This window comes from Artibeus jamaicensis, unplaced genomic scaffold (genome assembly GCF_021234435.1).
Source record: "Artibeus jamaicensis isolate MK-2021 breed Jamaican fruit bat unplaced genomic scaffold, CSHL_Jam_final contig_196, whole genome shotgun sequence".
Classification (NCBI taxonomy): Eukaryota; Metazoa; Chordata; class Mammalia; order Chiroptera; family Phyllostomidae; genus Artibeus; species Artibeus jamaicensis.
The window spans coordinates 3703964-3729850 of record NW_026521401.1 but is presented as its reverse complement, the minus strand read 5'-3'; the positions used below and the strand labels follow the sequence as shown (position 1 = coordinate 3729850).

The window sequence follows — 25887 nt, the reverse complement described above, 5'->3', positions numbered from 1 at the left end:
AGCATAAAAAAGACCCAGGAGACAATGAAGGTTGCATTATGTGAAATAAAGAAAAAGCTACAGGGAACCAACAGTGACAGGAAGGACACCAGGACTCAAACAGTTTGGTGCAGAAGGAAGAAGTAACATTCAACCAGAACACAATGAAGAATTCAAAAAAATTAGGAGAAGCTTAGGAACCTCCAGGACACATCTTTAAATGTTCCAATATCCAAATCACAGGGGTGCCTGAAGGAGAAGAGAAAGATCAAGAAATTAAAAACTTATTTGAACAAATAATGAAGGAGAACTTCCCCAATCTGGCAAAACAAATACAGGAAATACACTTTCAGGAAGTCCAGGAAGCTCAGAGAGTCCCAAAGAAGTTGGACCCAAGGAGGTACACACCAAGACACATCATAATCACATTATTACCCAAGATTAAAGAGAAAGATTCTTAAAAGTAGCAAGAGAAAAGCAGACAGTTACCTACAAAGGAGTGCCCAGAAAATTAACAGCTAATTTCTCAAAAGAAACATTGCAAGCAAGAAGGAGCTAGAAAGAAGTACTCCAAGTCATGAAAGGCAAAGACCTACATCCAAGATTACTCTATCCAGCAAAGCTAACATTTAGAATGGAAGGGCAGATAAAGTGCTTCCCAGATAAGGTCAAATTCAAGGAGTTCATCAACACCCAGCCCTTATTATATGAAATGTTAAAGGGACTTATCTAAGAAAAAGATAAAAATATAAACAGTAAAATGACAATAAACTGATAACTATCAACAACTGAACCTAAAAATACGAAACAAAACCAAAAATGAACTAGGCAAACAACTAGAACAGAAATAGATTCACAGAAATAGAGATCACATGGAAATTATCAGTGGGGAGGTGGAGGGGGAAGGATGGGGGAAAAGGTTCATGGAATAAGAAGCATAAATGGTAGGTACATAATAGACAGGGGGAGGTTAAAAACAGTTTGGGAAATGGAGAAGCCAAAGAACTTACATGTAATACCCATGGACATGGGCTAAGGGGAAAGGGGGAATGCTGGTGGGGGTAGGGGAGGGATGGGGCGGTACAGGGTGATAAAGGGGAGAAAAAATGGGACAACTGTAATAGCATAATCAATAAAATATATTTAAAAAAGAGATTAATATCCAAAATATGAAGAGAACTTCTAAAATTCAACACAAAAATCCTGATTAAAATTGGGCAAAGGTCTTAATACATTTCTTCAAAGGAGATATATGAATGACCAATAAACACATGAAAAGATGCTGAACATTACTGATCATCAGGGAAACACAAAACAAAACCACAATGAGCTATGACCTGACACTCACTAAGATGGCTACTATTAAAAAAACAAAGACAAAAAATACAGAAAATAACAAGTGTTGGTGAAAATTTGGAGGAATGGGAAGCTTTGTGCACCATTAGTGGGGATGTAAAATAGTACATATGCTGTGAAAAACACTATGCCTCAAAAAATTAAAAATAGAATTACTACATGATCCACCAATTCAACTTCTGGGTATACACCTAAAAGAACTAAAAGTAGTCTTATAGAGATATTTGCTCGCTGGTATTCATAGCAGCATAATTTACAGTAACTAAAATATGGTAGCAACCCAAGTGTCTATTGACTGATGATAACAAGTTGATGGACACTTATTAAGCATAACATGACATATACAAACAATGGACTATTAGTCAGCCTTAAAAGAGAGGACGTTCTTCAATATGATACATGGTGAATCTTGAGGACACTCTGCTGAGCAAAACAAGCCAGTAAGAAAAAGATAAATATTGTATTATTCTACTTATATGAGGTATTTAGAGAAGTCAAAAACCACAAAGACAGAAAGTGTAATGATGGTTGTCAAGGGCTGGGGTGAGGGGAAATGGGGAGTTATTGTTTAACATGTATATAGAGTTTTACAAAATGAAGAGTTATGGAGATGGATGGTGGTGATGGTTGCACTATGTGAAGTATTTAATACCACTGAGCTGTATACTTATAAAAGAGTAAGATATAAATGTAAAAGCAACACTCCAAAGCATAAAATAGGATACTTTTTACATGGTGCAAATACGGATCAATTTTTATTTTCCTCATTATATTCCTCTGGGTTTTAATTTTCTATAGGTAAACTGTTTAAAAGTTCCAACTCCACTGTATGAAATACAGCTTTAGAAAACTTACCTGGAAGCCAGGGAATAAATGGCATTGGCAGATGCAGAAGGTTTGATTTTGGGGTGCTCACACTCTGGACCTGCTAATGGGCCACTATTTGTATTCTGGAAAGAAAAGTGTTGAAAAAGGACCTTCTTAATATAGCTATTTATCTCCTCTTATTTAACCTACTGAAAATAATAATAGGTTATTTAGACACAGACCTTTTTAAGGTCTAAATTATAAAGACATAGACCTCACTTTTAATGCCATGCTGAGGGATTATTACATCTGAAAAAGCATTGTTATTTTCAGGTTTGGAAAAAAGCTCAAATGTAAGGGGGTTAGGGAGACAGAGATCTAAAAGGAGCCAAGGACATGTGCTGCTTTCTGGTTTGTTTGTTTGTTTGTCTGTTTAATTCTAGAAAGAGTTGAGCAAATTGGCTCTCTATACAAATACCATTTCTAGCTTTAGATTTCTATATATCCTTCAACTGTGATGCCACCAGGAAGCCAAACCTAACCCACTCTCATTAATTAGACTCTCACTTAAATCTAAATTACAGCTTTCCCCCCTCCCTTGGAACACAGGGAATATTCAGTTCAATTACTGGCCACAACATTCCTCCACTTTGCCCTTCCAACTCCAGCTTTTTCTTAGATTTCCAACTATCTACTGGCTATTTCTGTTTCAATAACTCATCTCAAATTCAACATGTCTCTAGTTAGCCAGGTTCAAAACCTCGTGTGTGTGTGTGTGTGTGTGTGTGTGTGTGTGTGTATGAAAGAGAGAGAGAGAGAGAGAGAGAGAGAGACAGATGGATGGAGAGATGGAGATTCCTTGTCCTGTTTTGCACCTACTGACTGCTTTCTAGCCTTACTGAATCTTTGTTTCTCACCCTGTCAAGGCTCTACCTAATCTGGCTGCCCCCACCTGCCACAGACAACTGTTCTCCTTCCTGCTTACTTAGCACCAACTCTATTAAGGCACATTGTTATTCCTCAAACAGACCCTTCCAAACTCACTTGCTTTTCTCTTCACCATGGAATGGTCTTCCCCCAGAATTAGCATGGCTCACTCTCCCCATTGCTACAGGTCTTTGTTCAGCTCTCCCAATACCAGCTATTTTTGTGCTATTTTTTCCCACAGTACCCATCCACGACCAACATCTTGAATGTTTATTAACTTATTTTGCTTATTTTCTGTCTTTCCTCCACTAGAATGTAAACTTTATGAGAGCAAGAACTTGTGCTGAATGTGTAAATGAACCAACAAAAATATGAATATACCTCTTCCATCCCTAGTTGTGAACCCCTAATCTTATGCTTATACAATGGACTGCTAATTTGTCATTTTCAACCTATTATCTTAGCAATCCATTCTACATACTACTATTGGACTCATCTCTTTAAATCATCATTGCGGTCACGTCACTCCACTAATTTAAAACTTTCAAATGCTCTCATTCCCTACAAAATAAATTCAAATTCTGTTGGAACAGGATATTCAAAGCCCTCTAATCTAGCCCCTTTTCCTATTTTTTAAAAATATATTTTATTGATTATGCCATTACAGTTGTCCTATTCCCCCTTCATTCCCCTCCACCCTGCACACCCCTTCCCCACCATTCGCCCCCTTTAGTTTATGACCACGTGTCTCAAGTTCTTTAGAGTCTATATTTCCCATACTATTCTTGCCCTCCCCTCTATCTATTTTCTACCTACCGTCTATGCTACTTATTCTCTGTACCTTCTTCCCCCTTCTCCTCCTCCCACTCCCCTGTTGCTAACCCTCCATGTGATCTCATTTCTATGGTTCTGCTCCTGATCTAGCTGTCCTCTTAGTTTGCTTTTGTTTTAGGTGTGGTTCTTAATAACTGTGAGTTTGCTGTCCTTTCACTGTTCATGTTTTTTATCTTCTTTTTCTTAGATAAAGTCCCCTTAACATTTCATATAATAAGGGCTTGGTGATGATGAACTCCTTGAATTTGACCTTATCTGAGAAGCACTTTCTCTGCCCTTCCATTCTAAATGAAAGCTTTGCTGGATAGGTCAATCTTGGATGTAGGTCTTTGGATTTCATGACTTGGAATACTTCTTTCCAGCCCCTTCTTGCCTGTAAGGTCTCTTTTGAGAAATCCGCTGAGAGTCTGATGGGGACTCCTTTGTAGGTGACTGTCCCCTTATCTCTTGCTCTTGCTGCTTCTAGGATTCTGTCCTTCATTTTAATCTTGGCTAATGTAATGATGATGTGCCTTGGTGTGTTCCTCCTTGGGTCCAACTTCTTTGGGACTCTCTGAGCTTCCTGGGTTTCCTGGAAGTCTATTTCCTTTGCCAGATTGGGGAAGTTCTCCTTAATTATTTGTTCAGATAAGTTTTCCACTTGTGGCTGTTTCTCTTCCCCTTCTGGTACCCCTATAATTTGGATGTTGGAGTGTTTAAAGATGTCCTGGAGGTTCCTAAGCCTCTCCTCATTTTTTTGAATTCTTGTTTCTTCATCCTTTTTTGTTTGGTTGTTTCTTTCTTCCTTCTGGTCCACTCTCTTGATTTGAGTCCCAGTTTCCTTTTCATTACTATTGGTTTCCTGTGCATTTCCCTTCATTTCAATTAGTTTAGCCTTCATCTGTTCCTCTAATTTGTGGCTAAAATCAACCAGTTGTGTGAGCATCCTGATCACCAGTGTTTTGAACTGTGCATCTGAAAGTTTGGCTACTTCTTCGTTGCTTAGAGTTATTGGCTCTGGGGCTTTGAGTTCTTGAGCCATAATGTTTTGCTCTGTTCGCACCTGTTATGTATGAGGAGCGAAGTCTTAGGTGTTCACCAAGCTGGGGCCACCCATGTCGCTGATTTGTGATGCTTATGTGGGGGCAAGGTCAGAGAGGGACAATGGCAGTTCCCTCTGCCACTTCCCTCCACTGGGGCCTGCGTGGTCCGTCTCACTGCTCACTCCTTCACCGGTTTATATGCGCACGAATGTGTGACCACAGTCAGCCCTCAATGGGTCTGCTTGCTACTCCACACCTGGGATCCACCCACTGCCTGCCTGCCTGGGTCGTGCTCCGGTCAGTCTGGTGGATCTTTCCAGCTCGACCCCACTCTGCTGTTGGCTCTGCCCCTCTTACTGGTTTGGCTTAAGGGTTCGTTGTTGTCAGGCTTCCATACAGTTCAATTTTCTATGGTTTGGCTATGTTTTTGTTGCTAAAACTTTGTTGTTTTTAAACTTGGTTGTGCAAGAAGGCACAGTGTGTCCACCTATGCCTCCATCTTGACGGAAGTCCCCCTTTTCCTATTTTGATACACAAAATTTCTGCTCTACTCAAACTACTTCTCATTTTACAATACAACTTTAGGATTTCTGTCATTGTAGCTCTGATCTATCTTAAAACTGTATACACTTTGGAAAGAATACTTCAAATTCAGATGTCATCCTTTCTATAAAGCCCTCAATGTTTGCTTTATCTGACAATAATTTCTCCTTTCTCTAAAACATGTTTTTTATTTATACCACTCATAATACATAACATGCACACATGTGTACACACACTTAGTGAATTTACAAACATGCCTTAAATGCTCTATAAAAATATACATATCTTCAGGGTAGAGATTTTGTTATCTTTAAATACTATATAAAACCTATCACAAAATGCTGACCCATTAAATATTATCCACAAAAATTTGTTGTTATAGGCTAAATAATTTCAAAATCAGCCCTGGCTGGTGCAGCTCAATGGACTGAGTGCCAGCCTGTGAACTAAAAGGTCATTGGTTTGATTTCAGTCAGGCACATGCCCTAGGTTGCAGGCCAGGTCCCTAACTGGGGGCAGGTGAGAGGCAACTGATCTATGTATCTCTCGCACACTGATGTTTCTCTCCCTCTCCTTCTCCCCCCCTATAAACAACAAACAAACAAACAAACAAACAAACAACATCTTTTAAAAAGAAAATCAGGACTCACCATAGAGGTGTCCAGGCTGAATGTGCTTCCGAGCCTAGGCACATCTGCTCTGGGTTCAATTTGTGAGGGCAATGAAAATGGAAGTGAGTGCCGGTTGGTTAATTCTCTCCCTGTCCAGGGATCACTAAGGTTTGGGGTAACTACTGGTACTCTGGGGATTGGCCTAGGAAGCCATGATTCCCCAAAGCGGCTAGACGGGACAGGGGGTAATCTGTCCCTGGATGGACAGTCGGCTGGTGTACAAGGCAAGGGGCGTCTCTGAGGCCGGGTTTCAGCTCCAACAGAATACAGTCGGTCTGGAGGGGGTGGCGGTGGAAGATCTCTAAGTGTGGGAGGTACTGGTAATGGCTTGTCCTTATGAAGGGAGCCAGAAGCTGCCTGTGGAAGCGAGATAGAAGCAAATCAATCAAAGCCCACCAACCCACAACAAAGAACCAGTAAACTGCACAAACAGATAATGCTTTACCTTAGAAGCAGTTCCAACACTAGACACACTTGAAGGGATAGACACTCGTTGTTGCAGAAGGTCAAGTCGTGGTGGCACTGGGGGAAGGGAAGCTTGGGGGGCCATGGAGAATGGAGATGGAGGCCGTTCCACCTAACAAACAAAATCTCCTAATGGATTATTCTTGTTTGGGAGTGGCATGTTTCAACTCCTTCGGAAGATGTAGATATCAAGTCCTACACGAATACCACCTTTAACTATCAATGGGTCAGACTTTGGCCTGGGGTACCACTTTCTGAATTATTTTCATGTCACTGTAAGAAGTCAGATTCAATCACAGAAATACCATACAGATATAATCTACAGGCAAATGTATAAAAAAATGGCTGTGCTACAAAAAGCCTCCTAGCTTACAACTTTTAAAACAAATTTACAATTTCCACCTCCTCATTTTCAGAGAAAGAAAAAAATCTTTTCAATATTAAAAACAGGAACCCAGCACTGGCCAGTGTGGCTCACTTGATTGGAACACTGTCCCCTAAACTGAAAAGTCACAGGTTTGAACACCAGTCGGGGCACATACCTAGGTTGTGGGTTTGGTCCCCGGTCCAGGCACATACCAGAGGCAACTTGATGTTTGTCTCCCTTTCTCTCTCCCTCCCTACCCCTCTTTCTAAAATCAACTGGCATGTCCTCAGGTGAGGATAAACAAAACAAAACAAACAGAAACCTATATAAAAAGAAAGAAACAGACATTCACCTCTCAACATATCACCTGCGAAAATAATGTTTACAAAGCAGAACAAGAAATTCAAGCCAAGATGGAGGCACAGGTAGATATACCTTGCCTCCTCACACAACCAAAAGAAGGACAACAACTTTAAAAACAAAAAATAACCTGAACTTCCAGAAAATCAAACTGTATGGAAGTCCAACAACCAAGGAGTTAAAGGAGAAACATTCATTCAGACTGGTATGAGGGACAGAGACAGGCAGCTGAGGCTGAGAGGATACTCAGCAAGGCAGTGGCTGGAAGACCTGAGCAGGAGAGTCAGCAGCTGTTGGACTCTGCAGTTCCACATTTGTATGCGGATAAACGAGGAGGAACAACTGGGGAGCAAGACAGACTGCGCAACCCAGAGTTCCAGCATGGGGAAATAAAGCCTCAAAACTCTAGTGATAAAAACCTGTGGAGCTTGGGGTGACAGGAGGAACTCCCAGCTTCACAGGAGAGTTCACTGGAGAAACCCACAGGGTCCCAGAAAGTACACAAACCTACCCATCCAGGAATCAATACCAGAAGGGCTCAATTCTGCTTGTGGGTAGCAGGGGAAGTGACTGAAAGCTGTCAGAAGCCCAGCAAGTGGCAGTGTTCCATCTCTGATTCCACCGCATACAGCGCCACAATGCAGCGGTGAGGGTTGCCCACCCTGGTAAATACCTAAAGCTCTGCTCATTACAACCTAAAAGCTGTGCTGAGGAAAAAAAAAATATGGCCCAAATGAAAGAAAAGATCAAAGCTCCAAAAACAGAACTAAGTGATGAAGAGAGCCAAGCTATCAGATGCAGAGTTCAGAACACTGGTAATCAGGATGCTCACAGAAATAGTTGAGTATGGTCACAAAATGGAGGAAAAATTAAAGGCTATGCAAAGTGAAATGAAGAGAAATGTACAGGGAACCAACAGTAAAAAGAAAGAAACTGGGACCCAAATGAACGATTTGGAGCTAGGAAGAATAAACATTCAACCAGAACAGAATGAAGAAACAAGAATCCCAAAAAACGCTGTGGCTGGTATGGCTCAGTGGATTAAGTGCCAGCCTATGAACCAAAGGGTCACTGGTTTGATTCCCAGTCAGGGCACATGGTTTGCAGGCTAGGTCCCTGATAGGGTGCACAAGAGGCAACCACACATTGATGTTCTTCTCCCCCTTTATCTACCCCCTTCCACTCTCTCTAAAAATAAATAAATAAAATCTTTAAAAAAAAAAAGAAATTCAAAAAAATGAGGAGAGGCTTAGGAACCTCCGGGACAACTTTAAATGTTCCAACATCCAAATCATACAGGTACCAGAAGGAGAAGAGGTAGAGCAAGAAATTAGAAACTTATTTGAAAAAGTAATGGAGAACTTCACCACTGTAATAAAGAAAATAGACTTCCAGGAAATCCAGGAAGCTCAGAGAGTCCCAAAGAAGTTGGAACCAAGGAGGAACACACAAAGGTACATCATCACTAGACTACCCAAGAGTAAAGATAAGGAGAGAATCTTAAAAGCAGCAAGAGAAAAGGAGACAGTTACCTACAAAGGAGTTCCCATCAGACTGTCAGCTTCTCAAAAGAGACCTTACAGGCAAGAAGGAACTGGAAAGAAGTATTCCAAGTCGTGAAAAGCCAGGACCTACATTCAAGATTACTCTATCCAGCAAAGCTATCATTTAGAATGAAAGGGCAGATAAAGTGCTTCCCAGATAAGGTCAAGTTAAAGGAGTTGATCATCACCAAGCCCTTATTATATGAAATGTTAAAGGGACTTATCTAAGAAAAAGATTAAAAATATGACCATTAAAATGACAACAAACTCACAACTATCAACAACTGAACCGAAAAAGTGAAAACAAAAACTAAGCAAACAACTAGAACTGGAACAAAATCACAGAAATGGAAATCACATGGAGGGTTATTAGTTTGGAGGGGGAGAGGGTGAATGGGGAAAAAAGTACAGAGAATAAGCATAAATGGTAGGTACAAGATAGACAAGGGGAGGTTAAGAACAGTATAGGAAATGGAGAAGCCAAAGAATTTATATGTAGGACCCATGGACATGAACTAAGGTGCAGGGAGTGCAGGTGGAAGAGGGTGTGCAGAGCAGAAGGGAATAAAGCAGAGAAAATGGGACAACTATTAGCATAATCAATAAAATATACTTAAAAATGAAAAGAAAAGAGGCAGAACAACAAAAGAGATCAAAGATAATAAATTCTCAGTGGGTTGTTACTATAAAAAAGAAAAAAAGAGCTTTGTAAGAGGAGAACAATCAATATCTCTGAAAAGCATATTGAATCCTTCTGAAGAAATATAATTAAAATGAGGAAATTCAATTCAATAATTAAAAGGGATTAGTATTTTCTGCTAATCTGTGTTCTAAAAAAATGAGGTACAGTCCTGGCTGATTAGCTCAGCAGATTGAGTGCAGGCCTGCAAACCAGACAACTGTGGTTCGATTCCCAGTCAGGGCACATGCCTGGGTCGCAGGCCGGTTCCCTGCAGGCCAGTTCCCAGCAGGGGATGCCCAAAAGGCAACCATACATTGATGTTTCTCTCCCTCTCTCCTTCCCTTCCCCTCTAAAGATAAATAAATAAAATCTTTTAAAAAAGAGGTACAAATTAGAAGAAACAGTACATGTATAACCTTTTCCATTCCCTTGCCTGTAGCAGGGTGATGAAGAGCTGAAAAAGTTGTCCAAGTAACTGTCAAGAGATATACAGCAAGTCATACAAACACTTCTCTGCATTTGCATTCTCTAACAGAGAGAAATACAGAAGGAATAGAGGCAAATAATTATTACAAGCACTTATGTAGAATGATAGAAAAATAGCCATCCCCATACTTAGTCCTGTCATTAATGCTATATGATGAATGAGAGTAAAGAAAGCTCTTATCATTAGCTACTTGCTTTTACTCATGCTGTAGAAAATGGGTCTCATGTCAATGGAGTATGAGCAATGCAATATGAGTAGCTGAATTTCCAAACGGTTAGAATATCCCCCATCTATATTTCATTCTACTTACCAACCTTGGACCTGATTTATTAAAACTGCCTTCTAATTATTCTCCCAACTTCTACTTTGTATCTCACCAAATCCTTTTGCTCACCATTACTATTTTAGCTATCCTTAAATACTGACTAGTTCAAAACCATCCATCGGTAACTCTCATTTCCCCACCACTCTTTATTCTGGAATTCCCACCTATTTGCCTTTGTTCAAACTGCTTCCCAATTTGAAAGGCCCTCTCTACCTATTTTGATCGCTCGCAGCATCCAACTTTCTCATTCCTAAACCACAGAGGGTTAAGCTCATCATATTCCTCAATTCATGGCACCACATCATAACCAATCCCTGCAATGATCATTTATCTCAACATATAATAAAGTTCCAAAAACAGAAAATCACAAATGGTAAAGAAATTATCTCAGAAAGAATACAAAACATTTCCAAGAACTAAGGGTATAAACATCCATATAAAAGGGTTCCCTGAAGAGCTAGCCCAGTGAAGGGAAAGAAACCCATAACAAACACACAAACCACCCCAAAGCATCCTTAAACTTTCAGATAATCAAGGATAACAAAAATATCCTAAAAGCTTCTGGGGGTTGAGGGTACCAAACAGCATAATTACACAAGAAATCACATGAAGCTGTAACGGTTTAGAATTGAATTTTTTCAACCTAGACTTCTATAATTACTCAGTTTGAGGGTTGAATAAAGACATTTTAAGATAGCAAATGTTCAAAAATTTTACCTCACACCTTTCAAAGAAAGCTATTTTGAGGACATATTCCACCCAAACAAGGAAGTAAAGCAAAAAGAAGGAAAACATGAGAACCAAGAAATAGGCACTACAACACACAGTAGAGGTAATGAAGTCCTATGATAATGAGGGCAAGTAGAGATCTCAGGGGGACAGAGGATACAGCATGCTCAGAGAATAACCAGTCTAGACTGGGGTTGAAACATGGAAGACTACTCTATATAGTAAGTATGCTATTAGGTTGGCCAAATAGTCTGTAAAATAAAGACATTTTTCATTTTCACCAATAACTTTATTGATTGGGATATGTTGAGTATGTTAGATATCTCCCACTATTAGCTTCTAGTGGGTTGAGGCCAAGGGTGCTACTAAACACTTTCCAATGCATAAGATACCCTCACAACAAAGAATTATTAGGCAAAAATGTCAACAGTACCAAGTAACTTTGCAAACCACTTTTGACACGTTTGATCAATCACAGTACCTTCTCCATACAATGGACAAATCTCATTTCTGTCTATTTCAGTTGTGTTTTTACTTTTATTGAAATAATAAAGTATAGTACACCAAAAATGTTGCATGTCTTCTTCCATCTTCAATATTAAAATGGCTACACAAAAATTCACCAGTTTCGATCATTTTTTTAATGCACACTGATATGACAGCTGTCACAATACAATCTTACAAAATTGTTTCAAATGAAGTTAAAGACAACTAAGCACTACTGGAGCCATCTTACGGAAAAAAACAATCGAACTTTTTGGCCAACCCAATATATTATATACTACTATATTAACAGAATTTACTTTATAGGAAGTTATATTGAGAGGATGTTTGACAACATGGTAACACTTGGCACTGCTAGATACAAAGTGAAATTTAAGAAAGTAAAAATAAAGCAATTATCCCAGGAAAAATAAAAGTAATTACATTATAGTGAATATATTATTTGGCACATTGAAGAGCAATATCATTCAAACACTGAACACCAATTTAGCCAAAAACATTCAGATATAGTGAGAAGATAGTAATAAGAGATCTAAAATCCATTTGTACAATATCTGAAGTAAAGAAACAAATATTGGAAAGCAGTATAAGCCTATGATTAAGGAACAGTTTTTTTAGAACTGAAAAATCTAAATGAAACACAGAAAGCAGCTGGAGGAGTATAGGCAGGGAACCAACCTTTCTGTAAGGCTGTTATCAATTCTTTTAAACTTTTAAAAAACTTCATGTGCATTTACCACATGACATTTTTAAAAAGTAGATTTACTGTATTAAAAACAAATGAGACTTCCGCCAAGATGGAGACATAGGTGGAGGAACCACCTTGCCTCTATGCACAACCAAATCTAAGAACAACTATTTTTAACAACAATCACAACCAAGCCACATGGAAAATCGACAATACGGATTCCAAAAGACAACTAAATACTCAGCTAAACCTGTACGAGGAGCGAAGCCAGCAGCGGAGCAGGTTAGCAAGAAAAAATTCCCAGGTGGTGCGCGGTGCGTGCACAAGCAGCTGAAGGCGCTGATCCTCGAGCGAGCTAGCTACGGGAGCGCACAGGGAAGAGGCGCGGCGGGTCGGTCAGTCGCGCATCTGCGTGTGGAGAAACCAGTGAGAAGGGAAGCCTGTGCGGGGCAGCAGGCTCGCACAATTCTGATCGGCTAAACAAGCCCGAGGCGTGTGGTGTGACTGGACGGGTTGGGCTAGCAGAGAGGACCGCCATTGCTCCCTCTCTGACCACGCCCCCACACACAGCGTCACAAACCAGCGACCTGGGTCTCCCCGTCCTGGTAAACAACTAAGGCTTCACTCCGCTTACTTAACAGCACGAATAGACCAAAAATGGCTCTAGGACAACTCAGAGCCCCAGAACCGATAGATCTAAGCGATGAACAAATAGCCAGTCTCTCAGATGCACAGTTCAAAACACTGGTTATCAGGATCCTTACAGAACTGGTTGATTTTAGTCACAAATTAGAGAAACATATGGAAGCTAAACTAATTGAAATGAATGGTAATACAAAGGAAACCAATAGTAATGGAAAGAAAATTGGGACTCAAATCAAGGGAGTGGACCAGAAGGAAGAAAAAAATGATCAAACAGAAAAGAATGAAGAAATAAGAATTCAGAAAAATGAGGAGAAGCTTAGGAACCTCCAGGACATCTTTAAACGTTCCAACATCCGAATTATAGGGGTACCAGAAGGGGGAAAGGCACAGCCACCAAAAGTTTTCCTTTGTTCAAGGAAAACTTATTTGAACAAATAATAAAGGAGAATTCCCCAATCTGGCAAAGGAAATAGACTTCCAAGAAATCCAGGAAGCTCAGAGAGTCCCAAAGAAGTTGGACCCAAGAAGGAACACACCAAGGCACATCATCATTACATTAGCCAAGATTAAAATGAAGGAGAGAATCCTAGAAGCAGCAAGAGATAAGGGGACAGTCACCTACAAAGGAGTTCCCATCAGACTGTCAGCTGATTTCTCAAAAGAGACCTTACAGGCAAGAAGGGGCTGGAAAGAAGTATTCCAAGTCATGAAATCCAAAGATCTACAACCAAGATTGCTCTACCCAGCAAAGTTTTCATTTAGAATGGAAGGACAGATAAAGTGCTTCTCAGATAAGACCAAATTCAAGGAGTTCATCATCACCAAGCCCTTATTATATGAAATGTTAAAGGGACTTACCTAAGAAAAAGAAGATAAAAAAGATGAACAGTGAAAGGACAGCAAACTCACAGTTAGTAAGAACCACACCTAAAACAAAAGCAAACTAAGAGGACAGCTAGATCAGGAGCAGAACCATAGAAATGAAGATCTCATGGAGGGTTAGCAACAGGGGAGTGGGAGGAGGAGAAGGGGGGAGAAGGTACAGAAAATAAGTAGCATAGACAGTAGATAGAAAATAGATAGGGGGGAGGGTAAGAATAGTAGGGGAAATACAGAATCTAAAGAATTTGAGACACATGTTCATGAACTAAAGGGGGAAATGGTGGGGGAGGGGTATGCAGGGTGGAGGGGAATGGAGTGGGGGAATAGAACAAATGTAATGGCATAATCAATAAAAAAAAGTGTAAAAAAAATAAAAACTAAAAAATTAAAAAAATAAAAAAATAAACAAATGAAAATAAAACAAAACAGCAGCAAAACAATAATCAATAGCTACCAGGATGTGACAACATGGGCACTTTCATAGTCTCATACACCTTTGAGAGTGATTTGAGGACAAAAAATGATGACAAATTTTAATATCTACCAAGAGATGTAAAATATTTTTACTGAAATATTTTGTTCATGTAAATATTTTACTCAGACCTTATATAAACTATCAAGTACAAATAATATGACACCCATGCAGTACCTATCACTCAGATAAGAAATGAAATACCATTGCCTGTGTGAAATTTCCGTGCATCCCCTAACCTAATTATGTTCCTCTGCTCTATCAGTTTAGATTTTTCCATAAGAATTCTTTTATCCAGCAATTACACTACTAGAAATTTACCCTAAAGATAGGCATGCAAAAGAATGCCAATATGTATATAAGCCTGCAAACAATATGAAATGTCCATTAAGAAAAGACTAAATTACCATACTCAGTAACAATAAATGATGCTATTTTCTCTCTACTTGAATTTTTACAGTTTACATTTTTTTTAATTTTTTTTTACAGAGAGGGAGGAGGGAAAGTGGGGGGGAGAGGGGGAAGGGAGGGAGGTAAGTGGAAAGAGAGAGGGAAGGGGAGAGACAGAGAAAGAAGCATCAAATTTTTGTTCCACCCATTCATGCATTCATCCATCAGTTGATTCTTGTATAAACTGTAACCAGAAGATTGAACCTGCAACCTTGGCATATTGAGACAATACTCTAACCAACTAAGCTACCCGGTCAGGGCTACAGCGTACATTTATTACTTTTATTTAAATGAGTTAAATTTAGTGTCTTTCATATTTATCAACTATGGAAAAAAGCATTCATTTTCATCTTTCCTCTAAGGTTCTTTACACTTAAAGAATATGTACTCTACAATTGAGACCAATATATACTGTCAGCCTTTTGTTAAATAGTGTTTCGCCTGCATATATATTCTTTTCCCTAATAAAACTACTAGCTTCTTGTGGGCCTTTGTCTTAGGTTTCTTATCCCATACAGCACTCAACACAGAGCTACTTACCTAGCAAAATAAATACTTTGTTAAAGCAATATGTTAATTGAAAATTAAAAAAACTCAAATATTTCATAAAATTTAAAGTCCTCTGAACTTGTATACTCAGAAATAGTAATTTGCTGTGTAGTCATCCAATTTTTTCCATGTGCATGTAAAAAATTTTTTTACAACCAAATTATTCTTATAGAAATAAGTGATATTAAACAGAGTATACAGTTATTTTTAAAACAATATACATTAGGCAGCTTTCCTCTCAAGGAAAGCTGAACATGAAAACTGAAGTCATTCTGCAGTGTTCCATTCATTATATGGACTATAACAAGCAAATGATCTGCTGCCGCCCTCCAAGATTCACGTCCTAAAACCGAGAATTTGTGAATGTGATACCTTATGTGGCAATTTTGCTAATGTGATTAAAGATATGGATCTTGAGATTGGGGTAATTATCCTAGATGATCTGCAGTGGGCCCAATCTAACTATGGAGTCCTTAGAAGCACAGAACCTCAGAGAGACAAGATTAAAGGCAGAAAGGAGTCCAGGAGCCAAAGAATGCAACTGACCACTAGCAGCTGAGAATACTGTCAGCTGACAACCAGTAGGGAAACAGGGAACTTAATCCTACAACTGTAAAGGAACTAAATTTGCCAAACCCAAATGAGTAAGGAAATGGAGTCTTCCCTAGGGCCTCCATAAAGAAATAATAGACCTGCTAACACCCTGACTTTAGCCTGATGGGAAATGGGTTGGAATTGTGACCTACAGACCTATAGGAGAATAAATTTGTTCTTTTAAGCTACTAAATTTGTAATAATCTGTTATGGCAATAGAATACTTACATATGTGGACATGTGAGTTGTTCTTAACTTTTTTTTTAATTACTTTTATTTAGTTATTTTTCAAGTACAGTTTTTTGTCTATTTTCCCATCCCAGCCTCCCCCGCCCCTTGCTCCCCACCTCCCTCCCATTAACTTTTTATTATTATAAATAATGTTGTAAGAATAACCACACCTACAGATTTGTACACTTGTCTAAAAACATTTCTTTTTCTTTTTATCCTCATCTGAGGACATACTTATTGATTTTAGAGAGAGAAGAAGGAAAAGAGGGAGAAAAGGAGAGAAACAGTATGAGAGAGAAACATGGATTAGTTGCCTCTCAATCTCCCCCACTGGGGACTGAACCTGCAACCGAGGCATGTGTCCTGACTGGGAATTGAACCTGCTACCTTTCGGTTGCAGGTCCATGCTCCAAGTGAGCCACACCAGCCAGGATCACTTAAGTATTTCTTAAGGATACATTTTTAGAAATGGAATTGCTAATTCAAGCTGTGAACATTATATATTTCGAGTTTGTCAAAACTGTTCTTCAAAAAGATTGAATTAATTTGTGCCCACATCAACACTGACTGTGAGTACCTGTTTCTCCACCATCTATAAAAGTTCATAAAGAAAATACAAGGGTAATTTAATTCCAAATAAATACATATATGAAAGGTCACACTTTTTTTATCTTATCATTCATATACCCTAATAGTCCAGAAGTTGCCAGTAAATTTTCACAAATGAACAAATAGCAATCTATGCATGAACATGAAAGTGCTATCATGGTCAAATGAATCTCTTAAAAAGGAACCAGCCCTGACAGGTGTGGTTCAGTGGATTGGGCATCATCTGGCAAACCAAAGGGTCACTGGTTCAACTCTTGGTCAGGGCACACGCCCACACTGTGAGCCAGGACCCTGGTTGGGAGCACACGAGAGGTAAGCAATCGATGTTTATATCATATATCAATGTTTCTCTCCCACTCTTTCTCCCTTTCCCTCTCTAAAAATAAAATAATAAAATCTGTATTAAAAAAAAAAAAAACCTGTATGAGGGGCCAAAACTACTATCAACTTCAAAAAAACAAAAATATAGTGCCCTCAACTATCCAGTAGTGATATGGCATAGATAAATTTATCTACTCTTGTTTTAAAGTATTTTTAAATCTCAAACATTCAGAGTAATTACTATGTGTTCAATTTTGAGAAGCTAATTACAAATGAGACATGGCTGTTGTCTTCTAGGAACTTACAATGAAAAATATGTTTAATAAATTATTACAAGGTGATAAGTTCTGTGGGAGACATATTCACAACATCGCAGAAACATCAGGCCAAACTTAGATTGTATGTGTATAAATACATGTGAGTGAGTTGGGGGTCAGGAAAGCAGGGTACAGTTTGGAAAGGTTTCCTAGGAAGTAAAAACAGCTACACTACACAGAAACTATCCGGACAAAAAGGAGAAGTTTTTAGAGGTTCAGCCTTGCAGTAGCACAAAATATAAAGTGGAAAGGATTATGGGTGCAAAGTATCTGGAAAGAAGAATAAGTTTAACCCATTAAATAATGAAAAGTCACCAAAGGGTATGAAGTAAAGGAATAAGGTGGCAAGATCTGTGTTGTAGATCATGACTCTGGTAGCAGGGAGAACAGATGATGATGAGAGCCTGAAATAGGGCAATGGCACTGAGGATACAGAGGAGAAGATACAATGGATATAGTTATTTAAGAGATAAAATCCATGCTTTCAAAATTTATTGAGCACCTACTATGTGCCAAGCAGTCAGGTGCTGGCTTCTTTTGTACCAAGGAAATGCACCACATGAATTTGAAACATGCTAAACTAGACAATATGCAGCATATTAGAATCTTTTGTTTGCCCTCTATTTACTAAAATCTACATGAACTGACTTCTAAGATTTAAAGAATAAATCCGTTTTACCCTACCATCTGATGTAGCAAAATTTGATCACATCCTTTTTATAGCCTTTATCTCTCCTATCTTCACTAGGACCTTTCTAGTTTGTTCTGTTTCTCTATGGTACCTCCCACCAGCTTGCAATCATTTTAGTTGCCATTTATTTGTTTATTAACAGTTCCTCCTTTCTCCCCATCAAAGCTAACTTTCTAATGCCAAGATTCTATTAGAAGAAAGATAAGGACAAAATATTCTAGTCACAGTAGCAAAATAGGGTCCAGTTATTTTACTCTCCTTCATTTTCTGCACCAAGCTATCTGAGTGAAGCCCAATTTTAGAATATAGACAGTAGAGCTTGGGCCTTTAAGCCAAAATGCCTGGCCACAGAGTCTAGTTCAACTTACTATGTGTGTGACCTTCAGCAAATTCCTTAACCTTTCTGTGCCTCTGTTTCATCATTTGTTAAATGATAATAATAGTATCTACTCAGAGGGTTATATGAGTTAAAATAGGAAAAGTTCTTAGCAAGGTATCTCTGACATAGTAGGTGCTCAATTAAGTATTAGCTATTATTACTCCTTGTACTTTGGATGTCATTAAGTGCTCTATAGCTTTAGAATACAACTCGTAATGGATTTTGCCACAGTCTCTTAAATTGCAGTCTTACCTTGGCACCAGCTAATTCCTTCATCATAAAGAAAGAATCATCAGCTCGTTCATCATCATCATCATCATAATTTGGTGAAGAAGCTCCCTCTGTTCCTTGCCTCAATAGGCTGCCACTTCCTCTAGGATCAAATGGATCTACCACAATAGGCTCAGTACCTTTAATTTCACATCGGCAAAAAGGACAGCCCTGGCCTTCTGATTCCTACAGAAGAAACAACAGATGGTAACAGGCACATCTGAAAGTACTTAAAATATTCATCCTAAAATACTCATCCACTAGGAAATACATTTCCTAGAGATGAAAAAAGAAATCAAAAGTTTAAAACCTACCCTGCAAAACAAGCCATACACACTTCCCAGTTCTTCAGAGCGATTACACAGCTGAGGAAATGAATGATTTGGACCATACCTGCCAGGATGTAAGACAGGACGTACACATGAGGTGTCCACAGGGCTCAATCTTTACATCCTTATCATTTTCAGCACATATTTTACACAGTTGGAATGTGGAACCCATCTCACAGTATAATTCATATTGTTCCTTTAATTAAAAAAAAAAATTACTCAGTTTATTTCAGATATTTGTTGAATGAATGACTGCAAACATAAATGCTTAAAATGAAAATATTAAAGAAATATTTATAGTGTCTATACAAATTTTGCTTTTATAAAAGTTTCACAGCAGTGGTCAATGTTCTCCCATAAAACAGAAATCACCTAGCTTTGGTCCCATTTTAAAAGCTGCATAATTTAAAGAAAAACCACATGCAACATTAATTCACTAATCTAGTCAATGGTTTAAAATTTAAGTGTTCCAATCACTTAGTACAATTCTACTACCAATTCTATTAAGTCCATACAAAAGCTTGACTCTGGTAATATGGTTATAATGTAAAACAAAAGTCACCTGGGTCACTTTGATGTGGTCTTGGGGAGTTGGTTCACATAAGCCTGTAAGGTCGGGATTCTGATTCCGCCCATCAGGAAACAAATAGCTGTAAAAAGGAGTAATCAGCACTGGTATTTTATTGAAGCCATTGATCACTGCTTGCTAACATAGACAAATGACATCTAGGATTCCCTCACTATAAAATGGAAACTTTGGGAAAGTGCAAAGGTAAATCTTACTAATATTTCAAAAATAAATAACACAGAACAGTTCCAAGAAGATATTCTCCTAACACTGACATTCTTTCTACAGGGTACATTGCCACAGACTACATCTTTTTAATTGAGGGGTTTACAAACTTTTTCTGTAAAGGGACTGATAGTCAATATTTTAGGCTTTGCAAGCCATAAAAATCTATGTCATATATTCTTTTCTTTTTTTAAACATCATTTTAAAAAGAAAAAATTATCTTAGAACAGGTTGTAACAAAAAAAGCTAGACAGGATGGCCACAAAGTATAAATTCTTAATTTAAACTGTATTTGCTATTGCTGTATTTTTTATCCTCACCCTAGCACATTTTAATTTGCTTTTTTTAGATAGAGAAAGGGAGGGAGAGAGAGAAACATCAATGCAAGAGAAGCATCAACTGGTTGCCTTTGTATGCACCCAGACCCAGGATCTGTGCTGGAATGAATACTGTATGTGTCCAGAACAGGGATCACAAGCTCTTGCACCTGGACAAGGGATGAACCCACAACCTAGGTGTGTGCCCCAACCTGGCATTCGAACCACCGAGCCACACCAGCTGGGGACTTCTATTTATTTGTTTGTTTGTTTGTTTATAGATTTCACTTTTATTTATATTTAGAGGGAGAGAAACATCAATGTGTGGTTGCCTCTTGTGTGCCCCCAAGTGGGGCTTGGCCTGCAACCCAGGCATGTGCCCTGCCTACGAATCGAACCAGCAACACTTTGGTTCACAGCCCCTGCTCAATCCACTGAGCTACGGCCCCCAGGGCTTCTTTTTTTAATTGATTTGAGAAAGAGAGGAAGGAAGAGAGGGAGATGGAGGAGGGGGGTAAGAGAGAAAGACGGGCATAGGAGAGAATTGTTTTTCTACTCATTTATGCATTCATTGGTTGATTCTTATATGTACCTTAATCAGGGATTGAACCCACAACCTAGCATATGGAGACAATGCTCTAACCAATTGGCAACCCAGCCACAGTAAACTCCATTTGCTTTTTTGACCAAATACCTGAAACACCACCACCACCCCTTTTTTAAATCAGATTTACCACGGATAGACACCAATTTAAAAGAAAAGTAATAGGAAGCAACTTAAGCCACTGAGATCATCTACCACGAAGCTTCTAGCACCAAACTGTTCTGACATTAGGGGAAACTCTAATGCTACTGCATAAAATGATACATAATAGAAAATGGACTTCCCTAATCACCTTAAAATACACAAGTAGTTTTCTGATATCTGGTCAACTGTTAGTACTTTCAGCACTTACAAATTGATAATCAATTTGAATTCCCAAAAGAACAGCAATTCTGGAATAAAAGAACTTAATCATAAACATTAGCATATATTTACAAGAGCCCAAAGCCTGAAGAAATGCTGCTGAACCAAAGTGCAGTTGGGATGAAGGCCACCGAGCCTGCCGTCATTGGGAGCAAAAAATCTAATCACTCTATTGTTAACTAGTTAAATAACTGGTAACATTTTCTGATAATTGGGATAATTTTACATCTGACATAGACTTAAACATAAGTTAACATTTATAAAAGGAAAAAGATAAACTTTACTCATAGTAATAAATGAACCATTAGACAAAAGTTATTTTACTCAAGGAATCCCTTTTAAGTAAAAACAGAAATTCTACAGAACCTGAAGGTCAAAATATAAAGTGTTAATACGTTTCCTGACTCTTAACATGTAGAAGAAACCCAAAATAAAGTCATTAATGAAAAAGTTTTATGGCATCTAAGTTCCTTGACTCTAGCACATGGTAAACAGTAGGTAGTTACTCACAAGCCTTCCCTGAAGCCATCAATCAGTGCTTGGAAGAGAGGTTTATTGTGAGGGATTGTCTGGAGAATGTTCCCATCAGCAGTAACATACCCAATAGCCCACTGACCCAGACGAGTACAGCTCAGCCGGAAAATGTAACTGAGAATAGAGATAAACAGAATCTTCAATATATAATAAATTTATGTTAGGGCAGAAGGTAAGACTGGGACAAAAATCAAAAGGACCATCAATAACAGATTCTTCACTGACTCCAGGCCAAAAAGCAAAAGACACCTAAGCCCAATTCTGAAGTGGCTTGAAAGTATTTATCAAATCATTATATCTGAATGAGTCAATACCTCAGATAAACAGGCATCAATTTTACTGCAGAAGCATAGCCACTGGGGAACTCGTGAAAAATTGTGTTTCCTCTATATTAACAAAGATTATAAGAAAATAAAATTCTGGAGAGTAAGCCTCTTTGATTCATGGCACTGACCTGCCAGGTTTGTGAATGAATTTCTGGAGACGAGCTTTTACTTCATCATATGTCAGGAAAGCCATATAACCAGGGTGAGTTACAGCAAGACTATTCCAGTTCCTGAGCAAAGAGGACCAGGGCTAAGGAAACAAGAGATCAGTAAGACCATTTGGTTCAAGACATGGAATCATTCTCAGAGTGACAAAGAACCTCAATTCACAATTATAAATTCTCCATTTATTGTCACAAATTTTTAATTGCACTGTGAGGGAAGACAAACATGTTTGGGCAATAAGAATTTTAAAAAGCTAAGAAGAAACAAATATATCCTTACAGGGAAAACTTAACTTTACAAATGAAATTTTAAAAATTTTAAATCTAACAGTAGTGACGTTAAATAAAAACATAAAAATAAGAGAATAAGACAGGGACTACATGTGCAACTAAGAAGTTCCAAATAAAGGGGGTTCCGGCCAAGATGGAGGCGTAGGTAGAGACGCCTTTGCTTCCTCACACAACCAAAAGAAGGCTAACAACCAATTTAAAAACAAAAAACAACCAGAACTGCCAGAAAATCAAACTGCATGAAAGTCTGACCGTCAAGGAGTTAAAGAAGAAACATTCATTTAGACTGATAGGAGGGCAGAGACAAAAGCCAGGGTGTAGAGGACACCAGGTAAGGGGGCAGACCGGTCGAGTGAGGTAGTAGCTGGCAGACAGGATTTCCCACAATTAGAGCAGATAAGCCAGGAGGAACAACTGGGAAGTGAGACAGACAGCACAACTCAGGATTTTCTGTGCAGGAAACTAAAGCCTCCAAACCTCTGGCAGTAAAAACTTGTGGGGCTTGTGAATGTAGAAGAAACTCCCAGTTTCCCAGGAGAGTCCACTGGAGAGACCCACAGAGTCCTAGAACATACCCACCCACCTGGGTTTTAGCACAAGAAAGGGCACAATCTGCTTCTGGGAAGTGAGGGAAGTGATGGAAAGTAGGGCAAAAGCCAAACAAGTGGCATTATACCCCATCTGACTCTTCCCCAAAATACAGTGCCACAATGCAGCAATGTGGGGTTGCCCCATCCTGACAAATACCTAAGGATTACAACACCCCTTACAACACAACAGAGGCACCAAGACAAAGAAATATGGCCCAAATGAAAGAATAGATCAAAACTCCAGAAAAAGAACTAAGCGATGAGGAGAGAAAGAACCTATCAGATGCATAGTTCAAAACACAAATAATCAGGATGCTCCCAGAAATTATTCAGTTCCATCACAAAATGAAGGAAGAAATGAAGGCTATACAAAGTGAAATGTAGGAAAATATACAGGGAAGTGAAGGGAAGGAAAACAGGTCTCAAATCAACGATTTGGAAAAAAAGGAATAAACATCCAACTGGAACAGAATGAAGGAAAAAAATGAGAAGCTGAGGAACTTCTAGGAAACAAAATGTTCCAACATCTGAATCATACGGTTCCCACAAGGAGAAGAGAAAGACCAAGAAAATGAAAACTCACTTGAAAAAATAATGAAAGAAAACTTCTCCAATGTGACAAAGGAAGTAAGACTTCCAGGAAGTCCAGGAAGCTCAGACTTCCAAACAGTTTGGACCCAAGGAAGCAATAACAAAGGCTCATCATAATTACATTACCCAAAATTAAAGATAATCAGAGAATCTTAAAAGCAGCAAGAGAAAAGGAGACAGTTACCTACAAAGGAGTGCCCAGAAAATTAACAGCTAATTTCTCAAAAGAAACATTGCAAGCAAGAAGGAGCTAGAAAGAAGTATTCCAAGTCATGAATGGCAAGAACCTACATCCAAGATTACTCTATCCAGTAAAGCTATCATTTAGAATGTAAGGGCAGATAAAGTGCTTTCCAGATCAGGTCAAGTTCAAGGAGTTCATCATCACCAAGCCCTTATTATATGAAATGTTAAAGAGACGTATCTAAGAAAAAGATGATCAACACTATAAACAGAAAAATGACAACAAACTCACAACTATCAACAACTGAACCTACAAAACTAAGCAAACAACTAGAATAAAAAGAGAATCACAGAAATGGAGATCATATGAGAATCACAGAAATGGGGCAGGGGGAAGATGGGGGAAAAAGGTACATGGGATAAGAAGCATAACTGATTGGGGGGAATGCTGGGAAGTGGGTGGGTGAAGGGCAGAGGGGGATAAAGGGGAGAAAAAATTGGGACAACTATAATAGCATAATGAATGAAATATACTTTAAAAAGCTAATCCCAAATAAAAGTTTATTCAAGTTATCTCACATATATAGTATCTTTATTTAAAAAAAAAAAGAGAAAACTTGACTTGCTCTGAAGTATTATTACATCTCAATATTAAAAGTCAAGAACTTTTTTCAAAAAAAGTAATTGATTATACTATTACAGTTGTATAATAGTACCTTTCCCTCCTTTGCCCTCCTCTACCCAGTACCCCTCATTCTTTCCGGCAATCCCCCCACTTAGTTCATGTCCATGGGTCATGCATGTAAGTTCTTTGACTACTCCATTTCTTTCTTTTCCCATTTATTTTTATTGTTCAAGTACAGTTTTCTGTCTTTTACTCCCATCCCAGCCCACACCCCCAGTGCTCCCCACCTCCCTCCCATTTCCACCCCCCCTTAGTTTTTGTCCATGTGTCCTTTATACTTGTTCCTGTGAATCCTTCCCCTTTTCCCCTGAAATTCCCTCCCCTCTAGTCCCTGTCAGCCTATTCTCTATTTCAGTGTCTTTGGTTATATTTTGCTTGCTTGTTTGTTTTGTTGTTTAGCTTCCTGTTAAAGGTGAGATCATATGGTATTTGTCTTTCACCACCTGGCTTATTTCACTCAGCATAATGCTTTTCAGTTCCATCTATGCTGTTGCAAAGGGTAGGAGCTTCTTCTTTCTTTCTGCTGCATAGAATTGTACCATAGTTTTTTGATCCATTCATTTACTCCATTTCTTATAGTGTCCTTAACAACCCCATCTATTCTGTACCTATCAATTTGTACTTCTTAATCCCTATCCCTACACCTTTCCCCCCTTTCTCTCCTCCCTCCCACTGATAACCCTCCATAATCTCCAAATTTATGATTCTCTTTCTGTTCTGCTTGTTTGCTTAGTTTCTTTTTTGTATAGTTTGCTTTTAGTTTATTCAATTGTTGATAGTGGTGAATTCATTGCCATTTCAATATTTATACTTTTGATCTTCCTTTTCTTAAATAAATCCCTTTAATACTTCATATAATAAAGGCTTGGTGATGATGAACTCCTTTAGCTTTACCTTGTCTGGGAAGCACTTTATCTATCCTTCTATTCTAAATGATAGCTTTTCTGGATAGAGTAATCTAGGTTGTAGGCCCTATCACTTTGAATACTTCTTGGCAGTCCCTTATAGCTTGCAAAGGTTCTTTTGAGAATTCAGCTGACAGTCTTATGGGAACTGATTTCCTATAAATTTTTATTTCACTTAGTGTATCTTTCATTTCTGCCTGGGTCTTTTTTATGCTGTTGAAGTACCTAATGAGTTCCTAAGCATCCTCATAACTGGTGTTTTGAACTCTGCATCTGACAGACTGCTTATCTCCATTTTGTTTAGTTCTTTTTCTGGAGTTTTTTTCTATTCTTTCATTTGGGCCATATTTCTTTCTCTCTTCATCTTGGCAGCCTCCCTGTGTTTGTTTCTATGTATTAGATAGAGCTGCTTTGACTCCCTGTCTTGGGAGCATGGCCTATTGTAGAAACATGCATCCGCAAGTTAGATTGGGTGCAGTCTTAGGTAGTTGCCAGGGTGGGACAACCCGTGG

The 25887-nt window shown here is 38.6% G+C and overlaps 1 protein-coding gene across 5 annotated transcripts in view; it reads right to left on the bottom strand.

Annotated features, from left to right (window-relative positions):
- CBL (Cbl proto-oncogene) overlaps positions 1–25887 on the bottom strand; it is a 138697-nt gene that overhangs the window by 22659 nt on the left and 90151 nt on the right. For 3 of the 5 annotated variants that reach the window (XM_037147169.2, XM_053672529.1, XM_037147171.2), the window contains 8 exons: positions 22095–22216; positions 21617–21754; positions 19592–19679; positions 19094–19225; positions 18683–18886; positions 6585–6716; positions 6119–6496; positions 2191–2285 (listed from right to left, as the gene is read on the bottom strand). In XM_037147169.2, the coding sequence (XP_037003064.2) occupies positions 2191–2285; positions 6119–6496; positions 6585–6716; positions 18683–18886; positions 19094–19225; positions 19592–19679; positions 21617–21754; positions 22095–22216 (1289 nt within the window). The remainder of the gene's footprint in view (positions 1–2190; positions 2286–6118; positions 6497–6584; positions 6717–18682; positions 18887–19093; positions 19226–19591; positions 19680–21616; positions 21755–22094; positions 22217–25887) is intronic. The other 2 variants (XM_037147170.2, XM_037147172.2) reach the window with 1 other exon arrangement.